Source organism: Dermacentor andersoni, chromosome 3, assembly GCF_023375885.2.
Source record: "Dermacentor andersoni chromosome 3, qqDerAnde1_hic_scaffold, whole genome shotgun sequence".
In the NCBI taxonomy this organism is placed as follows: Eukaryota; Metazoa; Arthropoda; class Arachnida; order Ixodida; family Ixodidae; genus Dermacentor; species Dermacentor andersoni.
In genome coordinates, this window is record NC_092816.1 from 155830465 (window position 1) to 155842852 (window position 12388).

Here is a 12388-nt window from a genome sequence, read left to right on the forward strand (position 1 = left end):
AAAGATCAAGAACAGAGATTCGAAGAAACGGTCTGCTTAACTCGCGGGCGGGAGGAAGCCAGAAAGATGACCCTTCTCGAAGAAAAGTGAGAACTACGAGGGTGCCTTTGATGTACGAAAGCAAGAAATAAGAAAAGACAGAATAGAAAGAAAACGCGGTTGAAGAGATGCGCTAGTGTAAATGAGAGGACCACGAGAAGACGACAAAGGGGGGCTGTAGCTCGTTATACATGAGCGTGCATAACCTGGCTTACTATGAATCAGAAAAAAAAAAAAAAAGCTGAACCCGAGTGTTTTTAACGCGCTTTACTGCAACTGGCCGTTGATTCGAAGGCCAGTATCCATCGACCTTACATCGCAAGATTTTCTTTATAACGAATGTTATCATTTAGGCTGCTGTAGGATTACAAAGTTTAAAAAAGGTTAAAAAGAAGGAAATCAGCAGCGAACGAGATCTTGGCAGCAACTGCAGTTCCTGCAGATCTGCAGATCTGGCTTTTCCTGCAGCTGCTAAGTAACCACCACGACATTGCCATTCTGTAGTTGTTTTATAAATACGTGCACCAATAGCCCTTTCCCGGCCTACGTCACGAGGAGTCGGTCACGTGATTCTGCGGTACACACGTAAGTGTTTGGTGGGCAAAAGGCACGCTGCACCTTCCTGTATCGCGGCTCTGCTTTCTTTTTCTGTGTTTTGGGAGCGTCGACTCGCTAAACCAATTCATCATGCCGGCGCGTTGTTGCACCGTTGAATGCGTAAACCGCATGAAAAAAAAAAGAACATCGGTAGCATTGGCTTTACCTGTTTCAACAGGCGGCTATGAGGGTTGGTGCTGGCAATTGAAAGCGACAAATGGCAGCCGTTAGAGGCCGATAAATTTGCGTAGTTCAGTTGCGCTCTTCTCCGAAATTCAAGCTAGGTAGCTGCTGCCTTGGAGGAGTACCTGCTGCTTTTTTTTTTTTTTTGCGGGATGATGTCAATTTTGAGGGCGGATACAGCACGCAACCGCCCGGTCGAATGCGGTCATGTGCGGGTTTGCGGGATGAAGAGAGAGAGAGAAAACAAGGATAGGAAAGGCAGGGAGGTCAACCAGAACAGCATCCGGTTTGCTACCCTAGAGTGGGGGTGGGGGAAAGGGGAATAGAAAGAGGAAGTAAGGGAGAGAGTAAGCACTGAGTACGTGCGGGAGGGACACCATACACAGGGTCACTATAAACGGTCTCTTAAGCCGGTGCACTTCAAGTACTGCACTAGTGCACGTATCGCTTTTCGAGCCAGTGACGGGTGTGGCCACGGTCCGAGTATCTTTGACTCGGTGAACGGTCTCGAGTCCAGTCGGCGTAAAGTTGCCCGCAGAGAGAGGCGTTGGACATCGTAGGGAGGGCAGGTACACAATAGGTGCTCGATGGTACCTCGCACCTAGCCCACGACACTTAGGCAGCTCTCTGCTTGACACATTGTATTAAATTATTGTGAACTACACGAACAGTGGTTAGTGACTGTAGCAAACAGGTCGTTAAGTCTCCTGCCGGATCGATTGTAGCGCCTTTCACTTGGGCGCTTTCGACTGCACTTTAGCCAGATCCGGATAGAGTGCGGCTACACGGACATTTCGTATCATGATTTTGCTGCCTCCATGTCCGTTCAATCGGGATCGAACTCCTTGATGGCGATCGTAAACGTACGTACGTCTGCACTCTCAATGCTTAGTGAGCTCGACCAAACGCCCGCGCATGTCCCTCCATGGCAAGGCCGTGCGTCTTAAGCTAGGATACATGCAACAGACTAAATTCAGCGGACGTGCATGACGTTGCTGACACGCAGCGAATTGCGTCGCCCACACAATATTTGTTTCGTATCAGTGGGCGGCGCGATAGGGTGGCACCGAACCGCGTAATTCTCGTCAGCGGAGTTCCGTAAACAGTGTGAATGCAGCTTAACCGAGCGCTACCATTTCACTGCTGTTGTAGTTCATGGTCCGGGCGTGTTCATGCAGTAAGCCTAGATATGGTGCCAAAGCGCACGTTCGGCCAGCACTTCGGATTCTTCACAAGTGTTCTCGGGCAATCATATTTTTCGGTGGTCGCGGGTAGTCCTTTGAATTAGGCTCGTAACTGTCGTCAAATACGAAAACAGAAACTATAGGTGATGTAACTTTCACTTCAAAGCGCGAGGTCACGTCGTAGACAGTCGTGGCACACAATCGGTTTCCTATTGCCTATTCTTAGCGCACTTAAAATATCCAGCAGTCATGCAGAGCCCGAAATAGATTGACCAAGCTACACTAATGTTAATTCAGATGAGCCGTATGTTGAAAAGAGTCTCTAGACGAAACTCCTTATTATTAGTGCAACCTACTTATTGGCCAGCGGCGTTGGTTATCTAGGCTTACTTTATGCGGCTACCAGCTTCACGACACGAATTCACATGTTATCTCTATGTACCAAGGAATCACCCGACACGTACGTGACATCGAACACACGTATCAATGTGCGGGTCTGCAAACGGCGTGCATGTCTTGCAGGTTTACTGCGACCTGCGGTCGTGGGTGCCTTCTCAAATATGGATCAGAAGGTGGGCGTATGTACGAGTACAGTTTACCGCGACCGCAAGCGCGAATGAGAAATTCAGCTGAGAGTCGAAATATCACAAGTATCGTGCTCGAGGTATGTGGCGCCACATGCTAGTGCGGCTCACTAAACGTTAGTAGTGCGATAGGCTATCATTGGTTGGAATCATTGGCCGTAACAAAGTTGGCGCATCGGTCAAACTTCTTCAATCAACGATGCGTATTCCTTGCCTCTCCGTGTGTGTGCTGTCTCTGTATACGTGTACAAATGAGGCAGTGGGAGAAATTGAGGCAGATGGAGAGATAGCACGTGTGTGTGCGTGCAAGTTACAGATGCCGCTTGCTTCATATGTCCCCCCGCGGACGGCGCTGCGATACGTCGAGCCTCCTGCCGACCCGCATGCATCGGAGCACGGCTGCTGCTCGCCGGGCGAATCGAGGCGTCTTCGGCGTCTTCCTGGTCGCCGGTGTGGCGCCACGGCAGCCGAATACCGCACGCACTCGCCCCAATGTTGTCCCGTCTGCAGGATTGCAGAATCGTCCCAGCGTGTATAGGCGCATCGTGGCGTTGGCAACGCGTTTGGTATCTAGCCGGGAATCTCACTGTGGAATCTCTCCGTTGTCCGTTTATATGTCCCGATAAAAGAAAGAAAGAAGGAAAGAAAGGAAGGAAGAGAGAACCAAATAAAGAAAGAAAGGAAGAAGCAAATCTTAGAAAGAATGAAAAAAAAACTGTTCGGTGGAGTGGGACTGGTGTTGTAACACTCGTGTAAGTGCTGATGTCCTCACCTATAGAGTTATAATAAACGCGACGCGACACTGTAGACTCAGTGGAGTACGTTACGCGACAGCACGTGCGGGGCATAACAGCGCATGAATACCATTGGTAAGTGAGATTAGGGCGACCTAGAACAGCCTCGAAGGTTTCTCCATCTATGCAGTTCTGGATCAGCTCCGAGTTAGAGCTATGGAGAGCATATTTCTTCTTTCTTTTTCTATTAGCTTGTACATGTCGCCGATGGCGCTTGTGAGTGGATGCGGTCATTCCTCTTTGCAAGTAAAGCGACAGAAAAAAAAACGCAGGTAGCCCAGAGCGCGAGTTGAGAGCGACTCGAGATCAATTTCATAGGTAGACCCGTACGGCTGGCTGGACGCCGCAAAGATCGATCACGTGTAAGTGGAGTTAAATCTGTTGCTGTAGTGTCTCACAGGTAGTCAGCGCTAGTATATTTTTGTTTTGGATCATGTTTATGCCACGCGTGCTTCTGAGTGAACATATGTTTGGGAGCCATAGGCCGTGTCGCTTATCAATGCGTTAGCATTCTTTGGATGCTTCATGCACTTTCCGGGGGCTCTCTATCTATGCGTCCATCTGGGAATCTATGTTTCTATCTAACCGTTTTCCCGCATACCTTGTTCGCTGCCAACCACCGCGTCTAAAGGTTAGTCCATTTGGCTGCTTTGCTGAGGCAACAGGGTTAGAAACTAATTATTGTATCAACTTGAGTCGCTGAGTGTGCACCAGTGTGTACATGCGTGCCTCTATTTAATGAAGCTCTCGCACGCCGACATGAATTACTGTAGACGCGTGACTGAGTAGGCACCACTGCTCGCAGAAACTCCTTTACGCCGACTAGGAGTAATGAGTGTGTGCCCCTGGGAATGTGCCCCTCTAAAGTGACGAGAAAGGTCCCTTAAATTTCTCTGATGCCGAGCGGAATCGAGCTCAGATCACAAGAGTACCTCAAGAACAGCACCCAAGGCTGCGGTACAAACGCTATTTGATAAAGAACTACGGTTACTGAATATGTAGTGACGTTTCCGTTCCATTTGAGGCGTTTCAGCTTGCTTTATGTTAATTGTCATGCATTCTTTTCTTGTCTTTTTTATGATGTAGTTGCTTTTTCTTTCTTCTTCTTGCGCTTCTCTTTTGTTTAAGTATGTGCGTGTGGTTTGTGACGTATTCTGCGAAGTGACGTATCTGAGTCAGCCTCAGATACAACTTACTATTCCCGCCACTAATAAGGCAGCTGGAATGCCATTCCAAGCGTTAAAGCAAGTACCTTGGAATATCCCCAAGACGTACTTGTAAACATGTACACACGCCGATGCTCATGCATGTGCACACACGTATATACATTTACACACCTATACACGTCGAAAACCGTCAAAATGTACCTACACACCGGTGCTCCGGTGAAGATATGCAGTTTTGTCGCTGCACTCATCCACCCAGCGTATAGTACGTAAAAATCAAGTTGAAGATATCTTGTGTGACTACACTGACGGGACAGAACTCGCTGCTCTTGGATTCATTAGTCAGGAGACACCCCGTATAACGAGCAGTATTCTGCGACTGCAAGGAAGTCAACCAAAGCAGGCAAAACACAATGCATCCAGACTCGAATGAATAATTACAATCGTATGTTCGACAAAGTTATTACCACTGCATGACAACAGACATGACAAACTTATTCACTGGCTTCTGGGACACTGCAGTATCAGTGGGAATGACTGGGCCGACAAAAACTGACCACTAAGGTAAACTTATTCTTAGGCAACACATAAAAGACATTACTTCTTACAGCCCGATTCCTTCAGGCGCTTCGCAGGATAAAAATGTTCATCCCTTTTATTCAGTCGTTAATAAAACGTTTCAAGAGTAGGCAAAAACACACAAAAAAAACTGAACTGCTCATATAAAAGTAGTTCCCAGCACAAGCCTGGGAAGAGTTTCGTGTTTATAGCAACTTTATTGTTCAAATACAGGCGAGTCGTGCGTCAACAAGTAGACATGACGCGCAACGAAAGCTTCGTATGCGTCTGTGTGTTGGCCACTCTTCCCGCTTTTAGTCGGTGGAACACACCATATGTTTCTCGCCCGAAGAGAAAGTCACCAAGAAGGTCCTGATCTGCATCGGCGTCAGGTACACGTAGTATTCTGGGCCATACACGACCAGTGATCCGTCGTCGTCGCCTGCGAGGAAGTGTTTCTTTTTAATGTTATTTGATTAGTTACTCCACTCTGGAGGCTTGAGCTGAGTCAAGTTTATCAAGGGAAAAGAGTTTTATTTCAAATCCAGACAACGCAATGAAACCCTCAGGACATCCTCAGGACGTACGATTGAGTACGTTTGAACTTCCTGAGGACGTCCTTACGTGAGAGTCAAAACATCCCCATCAAGTTCAGTTGTCTGGTTTCACCAGGTCCTAAAGACGTCCTGAGAAGAGCATTCGAGGATATTTTTTCAGAACGCGTTTTGAAAATTTTGAAGGCTTAGCTGAGCACATGGCAGTCATCTACACTTGGCCGAAATATATTAAAACAGTAGGTCTGAGAGTTCAGCAAAACACAATGACTGGACGTTTCAGGCAATCTTCACAAACATTTTCTAAAAGAAGTTTCTAGACTATTAATTCCGTAATGTCCGAACAGAGTTTCACATCACGGAAAATTAAAACAGCTTTTATTTCTAGCCATGGAGAATTAGTGCAAGAAACAAGATAATGTTATTTGAGCAAAACAAACTTAATTAGTACAGTTTGTTGACCTATTCACAACTAAAAGCCCTTTCTAGAGTACTAAAATCGCCACTATAGGCTCTGAGCTAAGTTTCCTGTGCTCAAATCAGAAACGCTGGAGTACCACAAAAGGAAGGGCATGAATAATATGCTGGGGACTAAATGGTTAGCGTGGTCTCTTTATAGGAAAGAAATCCCGCCTGGGGAGAGCCCGCTTCAAAAAAAGAACGGTGCCAGTATTAAGCCGAGTGGCTCACCCGCGTACGCATCACTCTCTCGGCACGGCCACATATCTATCTGACTCGCTCCGAAACTGATGGCCGTGCCACGGCCGTCACCGTGACGTCAGGTTCTGCAATTTGTTCGTACAAGAGTGGAACTGTGGTCCATCAATACACTCGGGCGAGTCTGGAGGCCGGTTACGACGAATGTCCACGCCCCGACGTATAGGCCACCGCACGGTGCAGGTGACTTCGAAGGCTGGTTTGGAGCCCTCGAAATGTCCACAGAATGTGATGCGGGTCTGCACACCGTGCTGACGCAGGACACAACGGGCCGCTCGACGAGGATCGGCTCAGTACGATCCCCACTGCCCGCGAATGGACCGCTAACGTAAAGGATAGGCTTGAAAGCAAGAATTATCCCGGTGTCATATACAAGGTACCATGCGCAGACTGCAGCTGCAGCTACATCGGTGAAACCGGCAAATTCACGAGAAGACTAAAAGAGCACCAAAGGGACGTGTCCAACAAGAAAAAAGTCTCGAACGCCCTTGCCGAACACGCCGATAATCGCAGTCACCGCATCGATTGGGAAAACGCTGCTGTAATAGCTAAGGAAAAGAATTCGATGACGCGACTCTTGTTAGAATCTTTATTTATTCAAACTACTGACAACACTATCAACAGGACTGATGGCAATCTTCCCGCTAACTACACCCGTTCCCTACGTCACATTCTGCCATAAAAACGACTCGCGGCTCTTGCCCGCTTTTAGTGTGACCAAGGAACCCGTACGGGTCCCGAAACGTCTCTGTGTGTTTTTTCACCTTGACTTGGTCAGTGGCCGCAATTTCTTCATCATCATGTTACCTGACCAGACGAACTTTCGTCGAACTCTTGACTACCGCTCCACGGCAGCCGCACTCACGCGAGCCATTCTGAGCGAAACGTTCCCTCGGCGCGTGGGGCCACTCGGAAGGTCAGTCAGGACCGCACGGGGACACGAGAGCTCGCGCGGTTGTGCCGGAGCGTTTCTTTTAGCGAATGTAATCGGCGCCCAGCGAGGACACACACGGGCAAGCGATAAACGCAGCTTGGGTGCCGAACGTGCGCCATACCTGACACGCTGCGTTGAGCTTCGTGGTTGTCCCCTGCCTCGAATTGGAGACGCGTGGTCTTGTCTTTCGTTTCTGTGGCGGCCAGGTTCATCTCCGTCACGTCGGTAATCGTCCGCACAAAAGCAGCCTGCAATGGAAAGAAAAAAAAAAGAAAAGGAAAAGCTTGTAATTGTGGACTCCTCTCCGGAACCGTCGCGGTGTAGTCGCGACTTTGAACTTGAATCGTTTTAAATCCTTCTAAAAAATAATATTTGTAACTCGAACTTTTTCATGTTGTCGGACCCAGGTGCACATCGGTAACATTGGCAAAGAGACTGGAAAAACGACGCGGAGGGTGGGCTGGAGGCCTTTGCTATCGGAAAATGCTATCTTATATTGAATTTGGACATTGCTGAACTGGATTTCTTTTTATTTCTACAGTGAAGCTAGGTTGTCGCAATGCAAGAATGTGCGCAAATACTCCTGTGTGTCGAATATTAGATATTCCTTTATTTATTTATTTATTTTATTTATTTATTTTATTTTCTTGCAGATGGACCTATGCAGTGCCGTCATTCACAAGGCGTACATGCTGTCTTGACTACAAAGAAAAAAAAAAGCCTTTACATCCAGACGACAATGCGGGAGATACAAAAGAAAAACACGAAATTGTTTAACTAGCTCTCCCTTCCCCGTAGAAAAAGAGCACCCATACTTGTCGCTTCTGTTAGGTGGCATAGAGTGTTTAGTGTTCTGAATATCGAAGAGAAAAAATAAAGGAAAATGGCATAGGTAACAATAACTATAAGCAGTATGATCAGTATGACACAAAAGCAAAACAATATTGCTGTTAAGATAGCCAACGTAAACCATATCACAGTAAATGCGCTTGTTAGTCCGGCGGGTACCGAAATATTAAGTAAAGATCCCTACAAACGAAGACGCGGCCAGCACGATCTCTCACCTGTAAGCTGAAGTTGGCCGGCTTCGAGAGTTCACCCGCGTCGTCTTTCTTTTCGAAGATGTGCTCCAGCCGCAGAAGCACCTTGTCCTCCTTGTTCCAGTGCTCGAGGGTCAGCAGTTGCACGTTGCGGGGCAGCGACCTCGCAAGAGCCGAGCACTGCACGCAGGCACGGAGATTGCTCGTTCGTGAGACACCATACGATGAAGCTCGAGAAGCGGCGTCAATGCAGGACCACATTCAGGAATGACTTTCAGCTTCGATCTTACAGTGGAAACAACCTTAGGTAGGAGCCCTTCGCCTGCGCAAAATGTGCTTGAATCTTGGCCGTGCCGTAACAAACAGAAATTAACTCTCGAGGCTGTAGGGTATTCCTTCGTGGACAGTGACTCGATTACTCTTCTTGTCAATGGTATGACAGTATAACAGCGAGAGTACTTGAATTAGACAAAGCGCCATGCTTAAGGGCGGAAACATTTTAGTGTGTAGTTTATATGCATTTTGAATTTTGGTTACGGTATCATGTTTGGCGTATTCGTCTACTTTTGTAACCTTATTTTTCTTTTCTCTTTAAGTAGAAACTGGCAAGTTTTGCAGCCGTTTTCGTGTGGCGATGGTCGGCGTACTCGGTATTCAATCAGCAACGCAGATTGCGTCGCAGACCCGAACTTTTGTTTTGAAACGTATATTCACAGATGACTAAAAAATCAGTTACCTTGTGTAAACGTCAAACGAATAGGTAACACCATCATTGGGCGGCTTTTTCTGTTTCTGCCAGTTATCAGTAATTTCTATTTCTGACGTCGTGTTTTACCGGCTCCCCGTTCTAGGCCAGCTAGGAATTTATATGGCTGCGCTGGTACAGAACAGCCAACAATGCAGCCTCATCATCATCATCAGCCTGGTTACGCCCACCGCAGGGCAAAGGCCTCTCCCATACTTCTCCAACAACCCCGGTCATGCACCTGCTTGTCGCGTAAAATAATTCAGACCCCAAAATGGCAAACCAGTGTAAATCTGTCTATAACTCACACCCTTACACCCTTATTGTATGAAAAGGTGTGAACTATAGACAGAGTTAATCCTTATTCACATTTAAGGGTATCACTTATCTTACAGTGTGGGAGCGTGGGAGGCATATATTGAATATCTAGAAGGCACAGCGCCTTAGCAACCACGGTTGAACACGATGGGGTTTCACGTGCCAAAAGCACTTTCTGATTATGAGGCACGCCGTAGTGGAGGAGTCCGGAAATTTCAACCGCTTGGAGTTCTTAAACATGCACCTAAATGTAAGCACACGGGCGTTTTCGCATTTCTCCTCCATCGAAATGCGGCCGCCGTGGCCGGGATTCGATCCCGCGACCTCGTGCTCAGCAGCCCAAAACCATAGCCACTGAGCAACCACGGCGGGTAGTTGCAGGCGCTATTCTAGAACTGCGTATTCTCACGCATTTCAAGTCTGGTACACCATAAATCACTATGATATGTCTACGCTAGCCGCCTGTATGACGCCGGTGGCGTTGCTCAACACAGCGATCACTGCGGTTGGCAAAGCAGCACGATAAATATAAGCTTTGTGCTTTGGCATTGGCCCTGGAAAGCAGTAATAACTAAAGGGGATCGCATAAAACGCATCGGACGGCTATTTGTGAACTATGATACAATTTGCGTGAAAAGGGTGAGTGCATTGCAGAGACGACGGGACGAAAAAAAGATATCAACAAAAAAAATTGGTTTTCATTCTCTGCTTCCAAAAAAAAAAAGAAAGATAGCCCGGCGCATTCTGTAGCCAAACTTCCCATACGTAATCTCTCCACCTAATAAAAAGGAGTTGAAGAAAAACTTGCCTGTATAGGAATGTCGTGTATCTGCTTTTCACTTACGCCGACACTAGAAAAGAACCCAAAATAACTTTTCTCTTAAATCTTGGGGTTTTACGTGCCAAAATCACAATCTGATTTTGAGGCACGCCGTAGTCGAGGATTCCGGATTAATTTTGACCCCATGGGTTTCTTTAACGGGCACCCACTGCACGGTTTACGGGCGCTATCGCATTTCGCCCCGATTAAAATACGGCCGCCACCACCGGGTCTTGATCCTGCGACCTCGTACTTATCAGCGCAACAACAAAGAGAGAGAGAGAGAATGAAGAGGAAAGGCAGGGAGGTTAACCAGATATGAGTCTCCGGTTTGCTACCCTACACTGGGGAGGGGGGTTAGGGGTTAGAAAGATGACAGAGAGGAAAACGAAAAAAAAACAACAAAGTTGGTGAGCCACCACTGTGGGTGGAGCACAAAATGACATCAATTAACTAAAAGGTGCACGCCTTAGGGCATGAACATGCAAAACAGCGAACACATTAGTGGCAAACTCACGTTCCAAGAAATAATTCCTTTATTTGTGTCATTATGCTTCAGCTGAGCTTTCTTATTTTTGTTTGCAGATGAAATCAGGCTTAATGTACGACATGAATGAAAGCATGCATACGGGGTTAATTTTGAAAGAAGTCCCACGTCTGAAAGAACAAGGCACGCGCCTGAAAGGAGACCACTTAGGCATCGAAGCCTCCGAAGCCCCTCGTGAAGCACCTCGGCAAGGCGAAGACGATTTGTTGCTGGTGCAAGACACACGCCGTGCTTTGGACGGTCGACAAGGTTAACTGTTGCGGCTGAATTACGTGGTGTGGCAAGTTTTCCTCGCCTCAGCGTGACCGCACCAAATGGGCTTCGCTGGAGCCATTGACAAAATAAATGAACTGAACCAAAACAATGAAACTGAGACAAATAAATCAATAAATGCATTAAACAAAGTTCAGACAAATTATAAGCAATGCAGAAGGATGGGCCGGGACAGAATCACGTGACTTATTTTCTACTCCGCCTTTTATGGTGGAGCAGTGTGAAGTGCTCTGAAATGTCTCCGGTGTTGCGAAAGTGCTACGTTATGCCTGTAGATGGCCGGCGCTCCTCCTCCTGTTCGCACACTCTAAGGTGCCATAATAGTAGAGAGATTCGCTGTGCAACCTAACATTGCATACACGTGTACACAGTTACGTACGTATGTGTCTATGTGCAGTATTAGTTTGCAGAGCAATGTGCTTTACTAAAGCCTCAGCAACCATAAGATGTTCCGGACGTGTTACCTAAGTGTTGAGTCCGACCTTACGGTCGGCATCAACAGGTCGCGATTTGAGGGCTCAACATTTTCGGAAGACGAGGAGAGATTTTGGTGCCCAGCTTTGCAACGTTCACATTGCAATACGAGGCTTGCATTACGAGGTTTGGAGTCGGCTTTGGAAACACACGAAGTTTGAGCAAGAGGTCTAATGTACATGCTGTCAGTGCCTACCTCGCGTCATTATAATACAGATACTTTTGTCGTGGGACTGTTGCATTGAAGTGCCTAAAGTAATATTGCTATGCGAACAAGAATACCTGCTATTTTCTCGCAAACGCGTCGCTAGGAACCTTTCTCGCGACAGCCTGTTCCGGGAGCTACATTTAAAGAAAACGTCGGAGCTTTTCTGCCCAGTCAGTCACCACGGTAAATACTTTGCAGTGTCGTCAAAACACGCAACTGTGAATGCACTGCGGTTTACCCCGGGGTTCACCAGCCCTTCATGAGCGATCGAACGCGCACTCACGTTGGTTTTGCACTCAGCCGTGTAGTCTTTGCTACCGACGCGGGCAAAGTAGAGGGTGGGGGCCGAGTACATCGCTACTGCCAGCGGTCGGTGGACTTCCGCTGCGTGGGCGAAAGGCGTCAGGGTGACCCGGTGAGTTCCGCGCACCACGAGACCCCGGCCTTTGTAGTACGTCTCGTTGAGCGGCTCGCCGACGCCGAACGCGTCGTCGTACAGCAGCCGCCGGTGAACCTGCACACATCCACGCCGCGGCACTTTTTGAGGCAGGAACTTCACTCAGACGCGTAATAGCCTGTTTATATCAACGAGGAAGTAAGGTTAATGGCCATTACCTCTTAAATCTGATAATATTGCGAAATGAGCAAGCGCG

The 12388-nt window shown here is 47.6% G+C and overlaps 1 protein-coding gene across 1 annotated transcript in view; it reads right to left on the reverse strand.

Annotated features, from left to right (window-relative positions):
- Positions 1-5270: 5270 nt before the first annotated feature.
- LOC126524580 (lysosomal alpha-mannosidase-like) overlaps positions 5271-12388 on the reverse strand; it is a 72385-nt gene continuing 65267 nt past the window's right edge. The window contains exons 22-25 of the mRNA XM_050172881.3: positions 12019-12249; positions 8375-8530; positions 7432-7558; positions 5271-5547 (exon numbers count right to left, since the gene is read on the reverse strand). Of these exons, the coding sequence (XP_050028838.1) occupies positions 5420-5547; positions 7432-7558; positions 8375-8530; positions 12019-12249 (642 nt within the window). The 3' untranslated portion in view covers positions 5271-5419. The remainder of the gene's footprint in view (positions 5548-7431; positions 7559-8374; positions 8531-12018; positions 12250-12388) is intronic.